This window comes from Barbatula barbatula, assembly GCF_947034865.1.
Source record: "Barbatula barbatula genome assembly, chromosome: 16".
Lineage (NCBI taxonomy): Eukaryota > Metazoa > Chordata > Actinopteri > Cypriniformes > Nemacheilidae > Barbatula > Barbatula barbatula.
Window position 1 is genome coordinate 6,659,022 of NC_136779.1, and position 20,189 is coordinate 6,679,210.

General features: G+C 41.1%; 1 protein-coding gene across 10 annotated transcripts in view; it reads left to right on the plus strand.

The window, feature by feature from the left end:
• The window catches only part of tcf7l2 (transcription factor 7 like 2), a 78,859-nt gene extending 59,056 nt beyond the window's left edge, over window positions 1-19,803 (plus strand). For 2 of the 10 annotated variants that reach the window (XM_079476270.1, XM_079476266.1), the window contains 10 exons: window positions 1,760-1,892; window positions 3,923-4,025; window positions 5,170-5,256; window positions 9,923-10,063; window positions 10,167-10,329; window positions 10,997-11,104; window positions 12,486-12,534; window positions 13,134-13,184; window positions 14,164-14,236; window positions 17,498-19,803. In XM_079476270.1, coding sequence (XP_079332396.1) covers window positions 1,760-1,892; window positions 3,923-4,025; window positions 5,170-5,256; window positions 9,923-10,063; window positions 10,167-10,329; window positions 10,997-11,104; window positions 12,486-12,534; window positions 13,134-13,184; window positions 14,164-14,236; window positions 17,498-17,915 — 1,326 coding nt within the window. In that variant the 3' untranslated portion in view covers window positions 17,916-19,803. Of the gene's footprint in view, window positions 1-1,759; window positions 1,893-3,922; window positions 4,026-5,169; window positions 5,257-9,922; window positions 10,064-10,166; window positions 10,330-10,996; window positions 11,105-12,485; window positions 12,535-13,133; window positions 13,185-14,163; window positions 14,237-14,727; window positions 14,801-17,497 lie in introns of all 10 variants that reach the window. The other 8 variants (XM_079476268.1, XM_079476272.1, XM_079476273.1 and 5 more) reach the window with 5 other exon arrangements.
• Window positions 19,804-20,189: the final 386 nt, after the last annotated feature.

Genomic DNA, 20,189 nt, shown 5'->3' on the forward strand with positions numbered 1-20,189 from the left:
GATGCATTCAGGCAACATGTGGGAAAAAACTTAAAATCTGTACTGCGGTACCGTCCTGGACTCTGAAGTCCAGATAAACGTGATGACTGCCTATTATTTGCAATGCTGTGAATGGAGATCTGTTGGTGTGATGTAAATCACTTGGCTTGTCTCTGGGTGCATGCGGACACAGCGGACAGCCATTTGGAGCTGTCTCTCAATGGAGGGGCCCCGGACAAAAGAACTCATTTAAATGGCTACTAAAGCTTTTCAGCGCAGAGAGAATTGACAACATTCTTTCACATCATTACTGAGAGCGAGGTTATGGGGGTAGCTTGCGGTGCGGGGGGTTGTTTTGGGTGGGGGCACACCGTTCCGGTAATGGCAACAATTCGTCAGCTGTGTTTGGCAGCTGTCATCGTTGCCCTCTGTTGATGGCAAAGTTTTTTTTCCAAATGCATTTTTATAAGTTTTCTCTCTACTCTTTTGTTTTTTTCCTCTGTGGCCTCACACTTCTATTTTTCTTTCTCTGCAGTGTGTTCTGCTCTCAGGGGCCCCGAAGAAGTCCCCAGAGCCCCTTTCTTTCCCCAAGCAGCTCTGTTCAGTTCATTAATCATTCATTGGGAATATGGTAGATAGAACCCCCATAGTACTGAATGGGGTCTCTCTCTCACCCTCCTAGGGTGGACACTCCAACCTCATATATCGAGACCTCTTAGTCGACCTTAATGTAACTAAAAGCTCGGATTGTTTGGTTCGCTGTTACTTTTATAAAGCCTGTAGTGACGCTCACTATTGTTTTTAACAACACCCCGAGTCGAAGGCTGGATTTGAGTTGGTATGTTCTAAATCAAGGCATTGGCCCCTGTGCAGGACATGAACAGCTGTCAATCAGACATGCGGACGCCATGCTTTCCTGAAAGCGGGGTCAACCCACATGCATCCGAAGAGCTCAGGGTGTCATTTACGACTGTCTTACTGTCAGTCCAGTCAGCTCGCTCACAATTTACGCACCGTCTACGGGCTTGGGAATCCTGCGGATAAAAAAAAAATAGAAGCAAATCCTGTTCCATGCGTGGCAAGCCCTGTCAAATCTACAGCACGGCAGTAATCTGGTTAGGTCGCGTGTACTGGGAATACACTAAATGCCAGGCTATGCATCAGCACCCCTCTGCTCAGCTGTAATCTTGAGTAATTGAAAATAAGTCCTGTACCACTTTAGAGCACAAAGAGCAGATTACATAGCTAAAACCAATTTGACCAAAATGCAGAAATGGATTTTCTTCCCCCCTCCTCTGCTATCTTTTATAATGCAAACCCTTTTCCAAAACCAGACTCCGAAGGAAGAGCAGAGGGAGGAAGGGTTGGGAGCGTGAGATGTGGGTGAAAGAGGAGGGTGAGGACTTGAAGAAGCAGAGCATTGTGGGCATTGGCTGTGTGTTTGGATTCACTGTAATTTTGTTTAATTTGTGGTTCCTCTTAATTGTGAAAGCAATGCTTCGGGCAGAGCTTTGGGTTAAGGAACCATAATGCAATCAGACACAGCGTCCTTATGTGTATCTAGTGATGGTTTTAATCAATATCCTGTGGCATTGCACCTCTCTAGAGTTGTTTAAATTACAAACCACAATATTCAAAAATGGCCTTGTGGTTTCTGATGGTCTTGATAAAATTGTATTGGGATATTTTATGCAATTGTGATGGATGGGTAGTTGGAATTAAGGCACCTTAACCCAAACCTATATTAATGCCTTGTTCAATCCCTTTCCCTCTCTTTCAGTCTAATAAGGTCCCCGTGGTACAGCACCCTCACCATGTGCACCCTCTCACACCTCTGATTACATACAGCAATGAGCACTTCACGCCCGGGAACCCCCCTCCACATCTACAAGGAGACGTGGACCCCAAAACAGGTACATGCATGCACGCCGTCTTTTTACATTCATGAATTTCAAAACAGGCAGGTAGAAGTCCAAAGATAAACGATAGGCCTGGTAAACAAGCAGCTCACCATTCATCAGTCATTGCGAAGGAATAGCTACTGCTGCATCAAAGCTCCTTGGCAAGATGCATCTTTGTTCCACAATTAACTCGCCACTGTTGTTGGCCTGGGTCGGTTAAGCCAAAGAGACACTCGACTTCTGATAGAGATGCTTGCGGGAGAAACTTCAGCTTATATAGTTCACCCAAAAATAAAAATTTGATCATCATTTAGTCACCCTCGTGTCATTTTAAACCTGTTTGATTTTCTTCCGCAGAACACAAAAGAAGATATTTTGAAGAATGTTATGAACTGGCACCCTTTAACTTTCATTGGTTTTATGTCCATACAATAGAAGTGAATGGGTGCCGGTGATGTTTGCAATATTCTTCAAAATATCTTCTTTTGTCTTCTGTGGAAAGGTTTGAAATGACAAGAGGATGATCTTGTCAAGGGTGAATGATGACAGAATTTGTATCTTGGAATGAACAATCAATTTAAAGCTGCAAAATTTAACTTTTACAGGTCACTTTACATGCTTTTTTTATTCAGGTCTAAATCAAGCGACGTCAAGCTGACATTTCTAGCAAAATCATACCTTTACTGCTCAACCACAGATTTTTTACCAAAAAAGTTACGTATTGCAGCTTTAACTGTGAGATCCAAAAGCAATTATCCTCTGGTGTGATTTCATTTTGGTGAATGTTTTGAATCAGCATTTTCCTCCTCAGCAGCGCTACACAGCCACACAGCTGCTCTTCAAAGCTGTTGACAAATCACATTTTTGACTCTTATAACAGACTTTAGCACTAAGGGCCTATTTACGTACTCAGAGGCTGGTTAATGCGCTTCTTAATGGGGTCGCTTAATTGAGTTTAGAGTTTAATTAATTAACAAATCGTATTAAGATCGCCGTGTGCGGTGCCAATGCACTGTGGCGGCGATGCATTCTGCATTCTGCAAGCAGTATTGAGCGGAATGTTTGCACTCGCTGGTAACACTTTACAATGAGGTGGAATGTGTTAACATTAGTAAATGCATTAACTAACGTAAACTAACTAAGGGATAATGTACAGACAGCCAGTTGTTATCGCAGCAAAAAGCCCCGACAGTGTGATCTTGTATTGAGAAAAGAATAGACATGAAACGTGAATTGGAAATATTTTATTAACGTATTTTACAAAATGCAGACCTTCCATTATTAAAAGCAGTTTACTTGTTAAGACCAGAACGACGTTCAAATTTCACGATCATGCAATTCGGCGCTATCATTTGTAAATATAATGTCATGTATGTTATTAAAAGACATATTTATACTTCATTTGTCAAAGAAAACTTTGAAAATGATTTGCTGCATCCGGGTTACCGTGTGTTATTAGTTTTGAGAGGTGGTTATCTGGGAATAACGAACCTGCAAATCCTGACCAATCCGAATCAAGCAATGTACAGTTATACAAATATCCAGTCACTTGTCATGGCTCATTAAAACATAAAAAGCAGTCTTTATTTTTACTTGTAGACCTTTGACCCCGTCATTTGTTCTGTTGATAACAAAGATAATTGGCTGTTGCACCCTAAAGTCAATGTTGTGACTGTTCTGCACTTCCATTAATATGTCAGTCTCTTTTCAACACATGCCGTGGCGTTCGCGTTGTTGACTTGTGAACCTCAATTATCGCCCATTGTTAATCCTGTGATTCGATAGATAAATGTGACAGGGCTCTGTATTTTCCCCGCTCTCCCCTGTGTGCCATACAACATCGCGGATGCCTCCTCAAGCTTTGATCAGAACGTGTGATTTAGGGGTGCGCTTGTGAGCTCAACATCCTCCCTCTCCCTCTGATGTTGACTTTGTTCAATTGTGTATCTCGCAAAGGATAAATTTAACACTTCATTAGGGAATTTCTGTGTTAGGACAACAGCAGAAACATTTTCTCACCGTTCTCTCTTTTTTTCTTGCAGGAATTCCAAGGCCCCCACATCCTTCAGATATATCTCCTTATTACCCACTGTCACCTGGCACTGTAGGCCAGATACCCCATCCGCTGGGATGGTTAGTTCCACAGTAAGCAGACCTTTTATTTTCCTTCTCTGTTGTCTGTGTGACTTTGATTGTTGTGATTTTACAGTTTGATATACACTGTTTGATATACAGTGGGGCCTGGTAGTCTGAAACTATGAGAATTCTGTTGTAATGCAATTGTTTTAGTACTTTTAGTTTAAATCAAAAACTCTGTCTCTGGCTTTACAAGTTTATTCAGAGCATGATTAATGTTATCCAACAAAATTCAACAATTTTGATGCTTCAATGAATGCAAGGAAATCCCAGAGAAGTCTCATACTTGTGGACCCTTGCAAAAAAAAAGATTCTGAATGAATGTTTCTGTGCATTAAGCTTAATTTAAATAAATCGTGGCAAGTCTCCATGCATTTTATATTTACCTGGACTCTGTCCACTGTGCTTTGGGCCTCATATGCATTTTAATACTCAGACACATTATAGCACAAAAGATGACTCTTAACCCCTTTACAGTTTTAAACATTCCAAAAACGCACCACTGGGTCCCACGGTAATGCACTCACAGCTTTCTTCATCCCCTTAACTCTAAATTGCCTCTTTGTGGCAAATGCTATTTTGCATGTCTCTGTATTGTCCAATTAGATTAATGAACTGTGATTGCCAGTATTTTACCCACAATTCCACAAGGGGGCTCTCCCCTGGTAACTCTTGTCAACACTTGTTAATATGACAAAAGGCTACAAATTAAGCTCTGTTAATTTAATGTTTTCTCACCGCGATCTAAATACCGAGAGAGAGGCCCCAAGCACAGCCACGGCCCTTTGATTCTCCGCACTTTATTTTGGTATAAATTTACATTCATTATTGTTTGTCTTTGGATGTGTAGACCTCAATTAGCGTGATGGCTCCATTAAAGGGGCCGGTGCTTCGTCTTTAATTAGCACAACAAAACACCTAGTTTCAGCTCAGGGATAGGGGTCTCCGTCGACACCAAGCGCAGGGTTATGAAATTTAATTAGCCATTCCTATCAGATTTGTGGCATTCAAATTGTTCCGAGTTTTCTTCGCTTTGATCCGCGCTCTGCAATCCCCCAGATTTTTGTTCTGATCAAATGAGAATAAAGCCGCCTGCGTGGAGAGCGCTTTTTCATCCTTTCTTTTACCTTTCCTTCCTTTCTTATTTTCCTAGGCAAGGTCAACCGGTTTACCCAATCACGACGGGAGGTTTCAGACACCCCTACCCGACTGCCCTCACTGTCAATGCGTCCATGTCAAGGTGAGTTGAGCCCTGGGACGGCAAACTTGCTGAGAATGCATTCACACGTCTAAACTTCTCCCTTAAGGAAAGACTGCTCTCGCCTTGGTGTTCAAAAAGACAGTCCCCCGCGGCCCGCTGCGTATTAAAATATTAATTATTGTTATTATTTAATAATGAGGCTACTGAAGAACATTTACCCCTGCTGAATGCAGAGGACTGTAAATCTCTTCTTAGCTGTGGTGTAGCCAGCGTTACATTTGCAGAAGTAAATAAATCTCTATTAAGCAGAACGGATTCGGGAGACTGTCGTTGACTCTGAGCGAGTGGCTTTTGCGGCCCACTGGGGTCCGATTCGAGTGTCAAACACACCCAGGGGAGCACTTACAGCTGTGTATTGGGGGGATATGTGTGCATGTTTGTTTTATTGGTCACCACGATTGCTCCCTTCTGACCATTTATCGTCTATAATGTGAGAAGTGGGTGTATGCTTTAGATGACAAATCTCTCTGCATTCTTTTGGTTTTACTTCATTCAAAAAAAGAAACGGAACAGTAGCTTCAAATTGGGTGGTCACCTTCTTCTAAATTTACTCGACTCCGCCCAATTTCCTTAATCGTGTTATTTTCCGAACCTCACAATGATAATGAATGTAAAGATGATGATGGTGGTGGTGTGGCTAGCCAGAGAAGCAAAGGTCTGGTTTATAGGTTTGAGAAATGGAGACCTGCTCAAGCCCATCCTGCGTCTCCAGACAGGGACAAACTCTTGTTTAATTGCATAGTGATTTGAAAAGCAGCTCTGGAGGCCTGGTGAGCTACAAACAGATGACGTTGATGGATAAATGTGAGCCAGGGAACAAGAAAAGATGGAGAGACCCGGGCCTGGCTTGAGCTTGTTTAAGGGAGAAAGCTGGATAGTAGATTTAGATATTTAACACACTAAAATATTAAAGCCGTACATAATGGCAGTTTTTAAACATTCATCACATTACATTTAACGTATATATGAACCAAACATTTCTGCATAATTACTTTTGCGTAAGTTAGTAGCATTGAGTTTAAAACGTCGTAATGCTTATGTTTCATAAATAACGCTTTTTTCACATCAATAAGAAGTTTTCACATCAATTTGTTCTTCTCCGCCCGTCTCCTGTAATATTTTCAGGATAACAAATTTTTTATGTACTTTGCCAAGCATAGCAGTTCTCTAACACAATATTTATCTTTGCAATAAAGATCACAGTATATTTGCAGCCGCTCTACGTGTGACCACAGGGTCTGTTTTTCTAACTCATGTAGGTCCATTTTTATTACCAACTGGCTTTAAAACCAATGCTTCACACTTTTGACACCAACAGCCATACTGTGTGTGCGTTCTGTGGTCTTGACTTCATATAAAAGTCGTTTGTCCCCTGCCAAGGCCTGAAATAAGCACATTCTGCCTTTTCCGCAGTCAGGCGCCTGTGCAGGTCTGCAGGCCCCCCTCCCCTGCTCCGGCACTGGACCTTCACTTAAGTGACAGCTGATTGTGCTCTAATGAGGCCTTTATATTCTGATCATCCTATTTCCAGTGCAGGCTAATTGAATCTTCTGAATGGGGGCTAGGGGGATTGGTGATGTGCTGGGGAAGAGCTAATGCGTTCTGATAATCCGTAATTGAATTAGCATAGATTAATAAATGGTGGTCTTGCGTCTCGGTGGAGGGAAGGTGCTTTAACATGTTTGTGTCAAAACCACCGGCCGTTCCCTCTGCTGTCACCGGCCTCCAGCAAAAAAATAATGAGCAGCGGGAAAAGGTTTCTTTAATTGTGTTTATGCCTTTTCAGTAGAATAAAAAGAGGTAGAGGGAGGTAAATCCTGCGTAGACCTGTTTTGCTTAGTCAGTTGATGATGATTCTAGGGATTAAACATATCCATATGTTACCCTCTGTTGTTTGTGTAGGGCTAGGAGGCCCCATTGCTGAAAGCATTCAATATATTTCCACAACAGATGACATTTAAGCCCGTAAAAACAAAAAATACACAGTTTCTATGTATATTGCAAAATATATATACTCTTGCACAATACAATTATTTGTTATTATTGACAAATATAACAGTTAATTAATCGCTTGGACTATTATTCTGTAATTCTTTGGATCGTCGTATCAAAAGTTGACTAATGGCTGGGCAAAATACGTTTAAGGGATAAAATGAGAATTTAGTCTGTGAGTCTAGGAGTCTCGCCCCCCAAAAAGATAGATTTTAGATCAATTTTAAGTTTGCACAAAAAATTGAAAATATTTGCTGTCCTAAACACAAATTTCTGTATGTGGCATGTCTATTGTTTGTCAGTAATAAAGATATTATAGTTAAGTTTTCACAAAATGTGAAATACATTGTGTATAATTGCCTCCAGAATAAAAGTTTGTGTTAACATAATATATTTCCGCGTACTTTTTACATCGAAACATATTAAGGAAATATTTACCATTTATCAAATTTATCATTACAAATATTTATTTAGAATTTAAATTATATGTAAATGTTTTTAAATGTTTATATTTTTCTGAAATATGTGCGTGAAAGTGTGTACAAATAAAAAATATAAAATGCACTGTACGCAGACATATATTATGTGTAAACAAACTTTTGGATGCGATTAATCGTGATTATTTGTTTGACAGCCATATATGTAAAAAAAATAGGTGAGACCCGTAACCTATAAGTCCTTTTTTAGCGGACAGGCTACATAATAAAGATACATCAATGTTTGGCTCTCAGGTCAATTGAAACACAATTGTAAGAGCGGTTCACCATTCACAGCCACAGTTTTGGTGGAAGGCAAATTGTGATGGCACTCTCTGCCAGCATTTATTATGCAGTTAGAACACAGGACTTCATGTAGAGATCTACTTTTCACCCAGGTAGCACCTCAGCTTCTTAAAAATACATACAGAGCACTAGCAGCGCCGACTTGGATCCAGCAAATGAGCTACATTATTGTGATAATGGGGTTTGAGCCGTACAGGTGTAGCACCCATCCCAGTTGACAGGGGGAGGAAATGCAGGGCCCCCTTGCCCCCTGCCCGTACCTGCCCTTTGATATGTTTCTCCAAACGTACCTCTGCTCCCATCCCTTCTTTTTTTTCCGAAAGAGAAATTGAAAGACACAGAGCACACCAGCGGGGTCATTATACATTAAACAGGCTCCGAGACCATCTCTCCGATTGCCAATTAAATGCCGCTCGCTGACACTCGGCTGGCACGGAAGATTGAGACATTGGACCCTGCAGGGGCCCTTCTCTGCACACCTATTGCTCTCTCGTTCCTCGGCGGGGCTAAATTGGTGGCAGGCTCTGCCGCGTGCTGATGAGCGATGATTCCCTGTGCTTCAAAGAAACGGCCGTCATGTTTAAACCATAACCTGGGCCTCGTCATGGCAACAGCAGCGCTGGTGGGAGGGGCGGCACCAGTGGGACAGTAAGAAGGAGAAAACGGATGTCGGAACAGAGAAATTTTAACAAGTATGCAAGGACAGAAAGGTGGGGGCTAATGATTACGCTGATGCAACCCCAACGCCGGTCCCCCCATGGTGAAGGCGTGCGGGCGGCCCGGATGACATGGCACAAACACAAATGTGTCAGTGATGAAGGGAAGAGAGAATGTTGGAGGAGAGAGACCGGGGGGGATGCAGTCCCCAGAGAAGGCCTCCAAGAGAAACTAGTTGTTCCTTGTGAGTTTACGCTCATCATTATATTCTGGCTCCGAGCCATACAGCCACACTCATGCGGATAATGAGCTGTTTGAAAAAAGAATTATTCCTTTTCTTTTTTTCATCATTCTCCATTCTTTTAAATTTGTGTACTGCCACATATGGCTGAGAGACACAACACACACAGGCACGGAAATATTCATGTGGAATTTATTTTGCTTTTAGATAAATCTTTACACTAAATCAGGGGATGATGCTTTATTTCTTCAGTCAGGCAGGGGATGGTTTAGGAATCCTTACATGTTGGAGGAAAAGGAAACTATCAAAGGGCAAGTAAATGAGAAGAAAATGACCACCCTAAAAATGATCATGAAATCGTGTTTTAGTATACTCAACCCCAAATTGTCCCAAATCTGTATAAATGTGTTTTTACTGACGAACACAGAGACAGATATTTGGAAGAAAGCTTGTAACCAAACAGTTCTTGGCCACCATTGACTCCCATAGTAGGAAATTTGCTTTATACATTTCTTTGTTCTATTGAAGATATTTTGAAGAATGTCGGAAAGCAAACAGTTCTGGGGCACTTTTGACTATCAATGAAAATCTTTTGCTTTGGTATAGTCAATGGTGGCCAAAATGCATATTATTCTATATCAATGGGCAACATTTTTATTTATTTATTACTTAACAAATCCCAGTGAATATACAGTTAACAAATATCACGGTTTAAAATTGTGAATGTTTTTTTTACGTTCTATGTTGTCTTTGATAACCCTCTTGATGCTTTTCTTGGATTTGTCATTTCTTGGATACAGTCACTTCCTATTTCTCTAATAACAAAAATGTATTAGCCTACTGTTTTATGCATATAGCCGCTGTGATGCAGTACATAAAGTTTTAAGCTCATAGTCAGTGTTCTACTATGTCATTTGTGTATGTATATTTCCATCCACCATTTCACCTGTGCCCAATCTGACGATTTACACAGTCTTTTCTCCTCTAGGTTTCCTCCACACATGGTGCCATCCCACCACAGTTTGCACACCACAGGGATCCCTCACCCCGCCATCGTCGCACCCAACGTCAAGCAGGAGTCCTCTCACAGTGACATCGGATCCCTCAACAGCTCGTGAGTCGCTTTGCACTTTTAGACACACATTTCAGGATTCCTTCTGATTGGTCGATTTGTTATATCGTGTGTAATTAACATCAACTTTCTTTCCTGTTGCCAGGAAACATCAAGATGCGAAAAAGGAGGAAGAGAAGAAGAAACAGCCCCACATAAAGAAACCTCTAAATGCGTTTATGTTGTACATGAAGGAGATGAGAGCTAAAGTCGTGGCGGAATGCACACTGAAAGAGAGCGCAGCTATAAATCAGATCTTGGGCCGAAGGGTGAGTTTACACACTGGTTCTTAATATATCCCACCATTATGTCTAACAGAATCAACAGGTTCATGTGGAGGTTATACTTAAAGCAAAACATGTCTGATTTTGTTTGATTTATGGGCCTGTCAAATAGTAATGACCACTTCAGATGCCTTGTGAGAGAACATGTTTAAAAATGTAGAAAAATTACAAATATAGCCAAACCTAAACACACACACACAAACTTTTAATGCTGTGGTGAGGATTCTCACATGTGATGGTTTGTATAGCAAAATATGATATTTGCTATACATGTTGATCATATCAGATACTTTTGATAGGATTACATACGTTTCAATGTTTTTTGGTTGCCAGACATACAAGTATAAACGCACACATGCACTTCAAGGCCACGGCATGATGCAGAGCATCAGTAGCCCGTCTCAACTTCTGAGACCACAGATTGTAGAGTTGTCAGTGGTGGAAAAACATAGCTTGTTTACTTTTCTATTTCTGTATAATTGTAATCTTGCACAATTTTTCTGTAGTAAAAAGTGCACCAGGAGACATGAGGGGAAGGGGAAACGTAAACATGTCGGTGTGACCGCACCTGGAAATGTACTTGGGCCTAAAATATCAGTGGCTTGTTCTTCTGTGACGGCTGGCGTTTTGATGCATGTGTTTGTGTGCGCAGTGGCACGCTCTTTCCAGAGAGGAGCAGGCCAAATATTACGAGCTCGCCAGGAAAGAACGACAGCTTCACATGCAGCTCTACCCCGGCTGGTCGGCACGAGACAACTATGTAAGTTTTTAAGTTTTCAACAAGTAACCATTTTTGATTCCCTCCGCAGGGGTTACACAGCGGATTCATGCCCTGTAAAAATTTTGCAAGTCATTGCAAACCAGCAGCCGTTGGATGAAGTTTTTGTTTATGTGGGTATGACGGTTCTGAGTTGGCTTTCCAGACTACCGGGCTTAGAGGTCCAGTGTATGAAATTTAGCGGCATCTATGGTGAGGTTGCGAATTGCAACCAACGGCTCACTCCATCCCACCCCTCCTCTGTTTTGAAGGACTACGGTGGCTGGCACAGACACGGAACTAAGAAGTCATCACGTTTGCGCTTCTTTACCGAAGGAGATAACCTATTCATGAAACACGCTCTGTAGTGCAGTTTGTCCTGTAGAAACAACATGGGGAATTCCATATAAGTGGACCCGCAGTGTATTTAGATAGAAATAGCTCATTCTAAGGTAATAAAAACATAACGCTTTATTATACAAAATCTTTATAGATCTCCGAAGACATAGTTATTTACATTATAATGCATTTCTGTCAATAGACCCTCCCAAAAATGACACATTGGTCTTTTAAAGAATCTTGGTGTTTTAGCATAATGGCCGATTGGTCTTCCAGCTAACCAGTGCCCCCCCAAACCCTTTAAAACCATGCAGTTGCATAACATAGATCATCTACAAACGCCGCTTTTATACGGCGGTCAGATCTTTTCTGTTTCTCGCCTGCCGTGCGATATTCCTTTCATTAGTATTCCACTGGTTCACCTAAAAAGAGAAAGGCGCGCTCAGATCAGAGTAATTAAATAACCACGGGGCCTAAACGCCTCGCAGCTTTGATGAAAGAGGACATCTCTCTCCTCCACCAGAAATAGGGAACGAGCACTCCGTTTACCGTTTCACCCAGGCAGAACGTTCGCCCCTTATGTCTGACAAACCGCTCTGCCGCCCAGCCTGTCAGCTCTTCTTGCAGCCTGACCGCTGGCAGAGACACAGGGGTGAAGACTTATTTCATCCACAGAAAGGAAAGCCCTCAACGTTCTGACCTCCAACTCAACACAATCAACAGTAGCTGTAAGAACGCACCATTTTCAAGAAGGACAATGCGAGTTCCCTCCTGTAAAAAAACCCACTCAAAGAAACCTCAAGAGCCTCCAATCGTTTCACAATGAAAGATAATAGAGAAACGGCAGAAATAAACCAAAGGAGCGAAAGAGAAAAATAGAGAAAGTTCTGCTGTGTCCTGCGGTGGCAGATCGAACCTCCGGGCTCCGGCACGAATAAATAAATCAGTGAACATTGAGTGTTTTTGTTCATTTCGTGTAGCGGTCTTTTCTGCAATATAATAACTAAGGTTCCTGTCTGTTTCTCTCTTTCTGGCATGTCATCAGGGGAAAAAGAAGAAGAGGAAAAGGGAAAAGCAGGCAGGAGAGGGCACCGGTAAGTGAGCTGCAATTATATCTCATATTAGAGCAGACCCATCATCTGTCACTCATGTGACATCTCAAAGATGAAAGTCCAGACTTTTTTCTCATCCCTTTTTTGTGCCTGCCTCATTTTGCATATAGCTATGCTACCCAATGCAATATTTACACGACAGACTGCTTGTTATCCCCCTGCCCCTCCCCTTGCCCCATGTTGAGCATTAATAACATTGAATATGCATGATCCCCCCTCCCACCAGATACCCAGCCCCCCTCCAGCATTTATGGTACTGTGATATGTGTGTTTTGAGAGCGTGAGTTAATCACCCTTGTGACTGACTGCTGTCTTGATTCATCCGCTAAGTGGCCATAACTTTGGGCTTTGCTTGCTGCATGCTTTTTATGTGTTTAAATATAACAATGTAAGAAAGACATTTTTTTTTTTGGAAAATTAAGGAGGTTTGCTGATGACATTGATTTCATTCACTTCATTCACGTTCTTCTGTCTTATGATTATATACTGTGAGATATTGTCCACAACGAATGTTTTTACCGTTTCTCTCCATCACGGGAACACCTTTTGAAGGCTTTTGTATCTTGTTCTTTTTTTTCCAGAACACAGAGAATATTTTCCAAACCCTTGCCTTTCACTTCCACCGATTACAGGTGCTAATCTTATTTTGAGTCTTAAATTACTAACTTGCTTTTTCCCCTTTTTTGGTTCTTTATGTATTTATGTGTTTGTGCAGTATATCATATATTTAATCAATAGTGCTACATGTATCTTAATTCTGTTCGAGAATAAGTTGCTTTATTTTGCTCCTTTTCAGTTATCTCCTTTGCTCCATTTTTCATAATTTATTTTAAAGATGCTTCTGTTATTAAGAGTCATTCTTTATTGTATAAACATAATATTGATACACCAAGCATGCAGCAGTATTTTTAAAAGGAATATACATCTTTTTATTAAGATTAACCAGAGATTTTGGTATCAGGGTAAACCTCCTTAATCTACTGCCCCTGTACCTGCCCACCCCCAGCATGAGAGTGGGCTCCGCCCTTTCTCTTCACTGCTTGGTCTTCTTCGTTTGTGGCCTACCTTCACCCACCTCAAACACCTGTCCTTCGGTGGGCTTTCCTTCAACGCCTTTACCTGGATGCTTGTGAGAGGTGGAGGAATGGGGGCCATGCTTGTTTGTAAAGCAGCTTTCTCAATATTTTCCTGGCTTAGACTAATGCTCCGCCTCCGTGCTATAGCTCCTCCCAGATACTGCTACCTTAACCTACCTTTAGAACAGCAGATAATGTAGCCATATCTGCATCATCCCACTTTCCTTTGCATTTATTCATCATGAGCCTTGGTTGATAAAGGCATGCATTTTGTGCCAATTCATTTATTTTTACAATTTACTTTTTTATGCGTTTGCTTGCAGTTTGGTTCTTAATTTCTAATGTTTGTTTTACTAACAAAATATGGTCAAATATGGCAGTCCTTATTGTTAAGGCATACTGCACAAACGATTGCCATTATTAGTTTAATCGTAGGATGACTTTTTAGAGCTCATCAGGTTCATTGGATTGATCTTTCTTTTCGCTCTCTTTTCTAAATTCACGCTGGCTTCCTCTTCCCTCTTCGTCGCATCAGATCTGAGCGCCCCAAAGAAGTGTCGCGCACGCTTCGGGCTCGACCAGCAGAATAACTGGTGTGGGCCATGCAGGTGTGTATCTGTGTGTCGGCAGGTGTGCTAGAGCGGGTGACAGCTGGGGAACTCTTTCGTTGGTACCTACTTCCTCTTTTTCTGGCACTCTCGACCTTGCAACCTCTCCACACCACGCCTTTCTCTACCAATCAGCCGCTTCTGCAAATCTAGGGGATTGGGTTTTTCTTTAAGAGTGTTTTTGTGTGAGTGTTTGCGTACACAAAAAAATCCCCCTAAAAAAATGAAATGTGCAGTCAATGCAGTCGTGGGTAATAAAATTCCTACAAGGAGTTTGCATAGTGCTCCTTTTAAGACAGAATTGCAGTTAAAGGCGGAGTCTTTGTCAGGGGAGGGGTGTGGCCTGTAGGGTTGAGATGGGCTGGTCATGGTAAGTTTTTGGGGAGGCACGGTACCAATGTCCTCAGCTGAATCCTTTGCTCTAGCTCCATGCCTTTTTGTGTCCAATGACATGCTTTTTTGTCTTTGTTGTGTTTTTATGTGGATAACAGATGCAAATACCCCTAAGAAGTGTCGTGCCTTGTTCGGGCTTGACCAGCTGGGTTTATGGTGCAAACCCTGCAGGTATATTCGCAGCCCCGCTCTTGGGGGAGCGTGAAACCGACGATGAATATTATAATATTTTTTAATCAGTGCTTCTGCTTTGTTTCAGTTTGTATGTACTGTATACAAAACCTTCCGAACGACTTGTATCTGTTGCTTTCTGGCTTGAAAAGCACCTGGGGCAGAAAATGACTAATTATATTTGTCAAGAAATTGCGGTTATTGATGTAAAACATACTCGTTTAAAGTATCATATAGGTAAATTGCATGCTTTAAGTATATCAGAAGTTTTCTGCCCAAGGAACAATCTTTTTCCTGCTTTTGGTACTGTTTTTCTAGCCCCTTCTTTAAGAATTGTGTGATGTAGCCACTTGTTTTGTTGAGGGCAAGGCTTGGATGACGTCATCTCATCCGCCCTCTCTTTTTTCTTCCCCTTCTCCTTCCTTCTCCACTTCTCTCTCTTATAACCCTTTATTCAGTCCCAACCTCTTGTCTTTCTGTTCTAATACAAGCAGTCTTTGAATTGGGGATATGTTGATGGTAGGTATTTGTTTCTGCTAAGTAATACCCTTTTCTGTGTCATGCTTGTCTTCACCCTTCCTTTCTCATGGACATTAGACGCTGCTCTGTCGTGACACTGTTCATTTACACGTGATCTATTTCTACTTTTCCCACTATATCTACCCTGTTCCTCTTATTTCATGATCCTAGTTTAGAAACCCATTCGGTTTCCTGAAATTCATGCCCTTAATATACCTATTGCTACCTACTTTATGTGAGTCTGTCATGTTAGTGGTTGCAAAATAATTGTCAGCCTGTGGTGGGTGAATTGAGAAAATTTTAGGCCCTTAACAGTTGTATTTGAAAATGCTGTTACTATCACAACAACTTTTTATTGCAATTTTTAAGTCCTGAATATTTGGTTTTGGTCCCATTTTTGTTTAGTAAGCTTAAGAAAAAGCTGTTTTTTGCATTTCACTAGTGTTTGTTCTGGACGCTGGCTGTACCCGTGTAACTCCAGTTGGCGAGGTTTTTGCATTTTTACCAGTCATCAGCAACTCTTCGCATTCTCTGCTGAGAGAAACGCTGGTAATTGCACCTTGATTTAGGGAGCTGGGAGGTTAAAAGACCCCACTCAGCTCCGTTTCCTGAACGATGCGCCTGGAGAAATTCCCTCAGAGGCCTATGAATCAATAAGTAACACGGGGAGATACTTAGAATCGATATGGCTCTTAAAAAATGGATATTAGCTTATTTGCCGCTGTTTGACGGGCAGTCAGCACCAGTTGGCACAGCGAACGTGTTCCTCAGTTCATTTTTAAATGCAAGCAGAACGTTTCATGGTTTTGTTTTGTATCAGAAATTGAGGAATATATAAAGCCAACACGTCTCCTAGCCATCTCGATTCGTCAGGTTTGAGACTGAAATGAATTTATTAATTTCTTTAGTTGCCCAATGCGAAAGAAAGTGAAAAGTGCCCGATTTATGCCCTAAAATCCTTTTTATTTTTGAGTCTGGTCATTTTCCTTTCATCATAGTCTGTATCTACTTCCTTGACTGTGTCGCTCAATGTCTCTTTCACCCGCACTTTCGTTTGAAACCACAGGCACACATAAGACCAGGCAGGGGTATAACTTAAGAAACAATCCTTACCTGAGTTCACTTTTCTTATAAAATCGCAAAGAAGTTACCGGTTAAGTTAATCTCTCGCAACTCTCTAGCACCCCCTGTATTTGATTAAAATCCCTTTATTTAATTCTCAGCATTTTGTTGTTCAAGCTTAGCCTGCATCACTGAACTTGCCCTTTAGGCAGGATAACAAGAGTTTTTGGAAAGGGGGTGTGCGTTTGGGGGGTTTGGTCAGGTCAGGTAGGGGTAAGGTACACTGAGGTTTTCCTCTCTCTCTCCTTCTCTCTTGTTCTCTCACCCTATTGCTTTTCCTCTCGCTCCCTCTCTCTACCCCTACCTCACGGCGTGCCGGCTTTGGCGCTGGTGAGATTTTGCCGTTGTGGCTGGCTGGAATGGCTGGCCGTAGGCGTAGCAGACGAGGGAGGGTCCTGACCCGAGCAGAAATGCAAACATGGCACCTCGACCTCTGTGCAGAGCATTCACACACATGTCTTAGGGGCAAGCTGAGAGTAGCGCTTGTTCTGTAACCTCGTACCCCACCATCTGAACTTCCCCTGGAGGAACGCAAAGAAAAAGACAGGAAAAAGAAGGCAGAAAGAGGAGTGTAATAATTCAAGCTGATGTCTAAACCGGATAGATCCCCTTGCGGTTTGCGAAAACCGGGGTGGAGTTCTTTGTTTGGAGTTCTGTTGTTCCGCTGAAGAGAAACAAAGAGAGACGTAGGCCTCACCTCTTTTAATATGTCCGTAGAGGTTAGATACACTTCCACCCAGTGGTGGTCTTCCTTGTCACCCTTTCCTCTCATTTGGTTCTTCTTCTGTCTGTCATTTCATGTTCCTCTTTTCCTTCATGCCTCCCAACATACTGTCCTGTGCATGTGTGATTTTGTGACGTCGTGTGCGAGGGTACAGCTCTGACCCTGTCCGATTTGCGTTCTCGTATAGCTTCAGCGTCCATTTTTATGCTCTTAATATCAAAGCTTTTTCCGAAAATTGTTATGTGCATTTAAATGGACGTTGCAGCTCTGTTTGTGCAAAGCAAGGTCTGAGAGTCAGAGAAATTAAAAAAGTGTTTCTTTTGCTTTTTCAGGAGAAAAAAGAAGTGCATTCGCTACATTCAAGGTGAAGGCAGCTGTGCCAGTCCTCCCTCTTCGGACGGAAGCTTACTAGAGTCTCCCCCATCTTCTCCCTCCATGATCACTCCACCCCCGTCCTTAAAAGAGTCCAAGCCACAAACTGAACAATTGCAACCTCTATCACTGACTATGAAACCGCCCCCACTGATTTCGTCCTCTCAACACCGACACCAATTATCTCTGTTGGACAACTCTAGGGTGGGCAAAACATCCGGGCCGGCACACAACGGCTCTTTGGATCACTCAGATGTGTCGTCGTCTCGACCCACAGGCTCCGCCTCTTCTAGGCCTACATCGGCGTGTCATTCCCACTCTCTGCTACCCAGCTCGTCGTCACAACCCCTTTCACTCGTAACCAAGTCAATAGACTAGCTTTTTTTTTTAAACCAGCTTTCTCTGTTTGTCTGTCTTTGTCGTGTCTTTTTCGTTGCGTGTCGATTCTGTTTTACCGTGCGAAATGGCTTTGAAAATTAGTTAGTTCTTTATCGAAGTTCATTGGTCAATATTTGACCCGTCATTATCTAAAACAATGAAATTATTATGATTAAATATTGATGATGAAATACACTAAGTTGTAGAGTATAGGTTTGTAAATCTGCCAATTGTTTTTACGAATTTTTCATTCGTTTTGCCTTTTTCAGCTGTACGACAGAAAAATACATAACTGTTATGTAGTTTTACATAGACGTGTTTAAAGACAGATATACAAAGTAGGTGAGGAATCAGTGAGCCCTTTTCTCGAAGAGTTGGTTCTTCTTCATTATTTGTATTAAATACGAGCTTGTGAACCAATAATTTTACAGCAGTCCAAAACTCAGAGGGCACAAGGACCGTGGAGACACTCTCCGACTGAGGAACAACTTTTATTGTGATGTTACTTGTTCTTGTTTAAATGTACAGAAATATGGGGGGGATATCGTGTTAATATGCATTGTTCCATTGCGTTGTCTGTTTGATCTTTTATTTCTTGTCGTTGTTTACCAGGGTTGGGGTGGGCGGACTCAATTGGAGGGATGTTTTGGGGTCGGGTGGGCAGGGTTTGGCATATTCAATACAAACTGTCACAACGCTAGGACCAGTAGTATTTATTGCTTTAGAGATTGCTTGTCGTACTTGTATGTTGTCCCTTTTTGAAACGTTTTCTTTTTCTTAAAACATTGTATAAATATTCTTTTTCTTAACGTAAGCAACTTATATAAATATATATATAAATGATCCATTTTTACAAGGAGGTTTTGAAGTTAAAAATGTTTTATTGTTTTGATTACATTAATTTCTTTTATTTTGTTGAAAACCAGGATTCCACCTAAACTACAGTGTAGATTCTCAGAAAAAAATGTAAAAAAAAACAAAAACTAAAAAACAAAACAGACGAACAGACGTATGCACAACTTAATTTCTAGAAACATATCTATAAGCCATTTTACAATAGGTGAAAAGGAAACTTGAAACAGGCACAGTGGGTTCCATGTCTTCAGTAGTACAGTTTTGTCTGAAGCCCTTCTTTTCTATTGTACAGTCTCATCTCTGCCGGACTGTAGAATCGTGTACATATTTCCCGTGCCAAAATTTGTGATAATTTCCTCTCCACCTCTTATAACGCTGTAGGTTCTTCTGTTGTCAATGTTTGTTTTTCTTTTTGTTTTCAACCATAATTTGCTGTGACGTTACATAGATTGCTATGTATGTAGTATAAATGTTGCTATAACAAATGTGTTTGGTAGCAGATTGTCAAATAATAAAATTTAAACTTAATAAAAGACGGACGTCATACTGTATAAACCCTCGAGGGCCAAATTATGTATATTAGGAGGTTCATAAAAAACGATGAAATAATACAAAAAAACACAAACTGCCACTTTTAAGTACACAACTACATCTAGGTAGATAGAAAAAATAGGCATGTTGATGTTGCAAGAAGCTGTAAAAAAGCTGCAAGAGAATCATTCATTCGGTGCCATTGTAGTTGACATGACGCAACTGTAACCCGTCGATTTCTTCTCTGGTTTATTAAGATGCTAATGATGAATAGTTTGAATGTTTCCTTAACGGCTGTGATGTTCCTGTTATATTTTATGCTCTTATCTTTTTGTTTTCGTTTTTTTTGTTTGACTTTTTTTTTCGTTTTTTTATTTTCTGTTTTGTTTTCCATTATTTGAAATGGTTCCCAAAAACCATGTTTTTGTAATGAATAAATGTTAATGCTGTACAGTCTCTGTAGCATGCAGTTCTGTATTAATAAAAACGAGTTAGTATGTGAGCTTGCCATCTCTGTTTTTTTCTGCTGGGATACACCAGCATTTCTTTGCCAGCAGGCTGAATTTTTACTCGCATAATGTGTGGTTTGTTTTTATTTATTGTGAAATTTTTTAGATGCCTCCCACTTGTGGTCCTGTGTGAGACAAAAACACGGCACCATATATATCCAGTCAACATCCTGCATGTCTCAAGGGGTGTAATCTAGATAAATGGTGTGTTTTTCTCTTTGAGTAGTTAATGACACTAGTAATATTGATTGATGATAATGAAACCGTGTCAAATCGACTTTAAGTTTGTCGGGTAACATAAATCTCCCATCACACATCGTTCACTCAGGGTAGAATACTAAAGCTATTTTCATGTTATGGATTAACTGTAGATTTACGG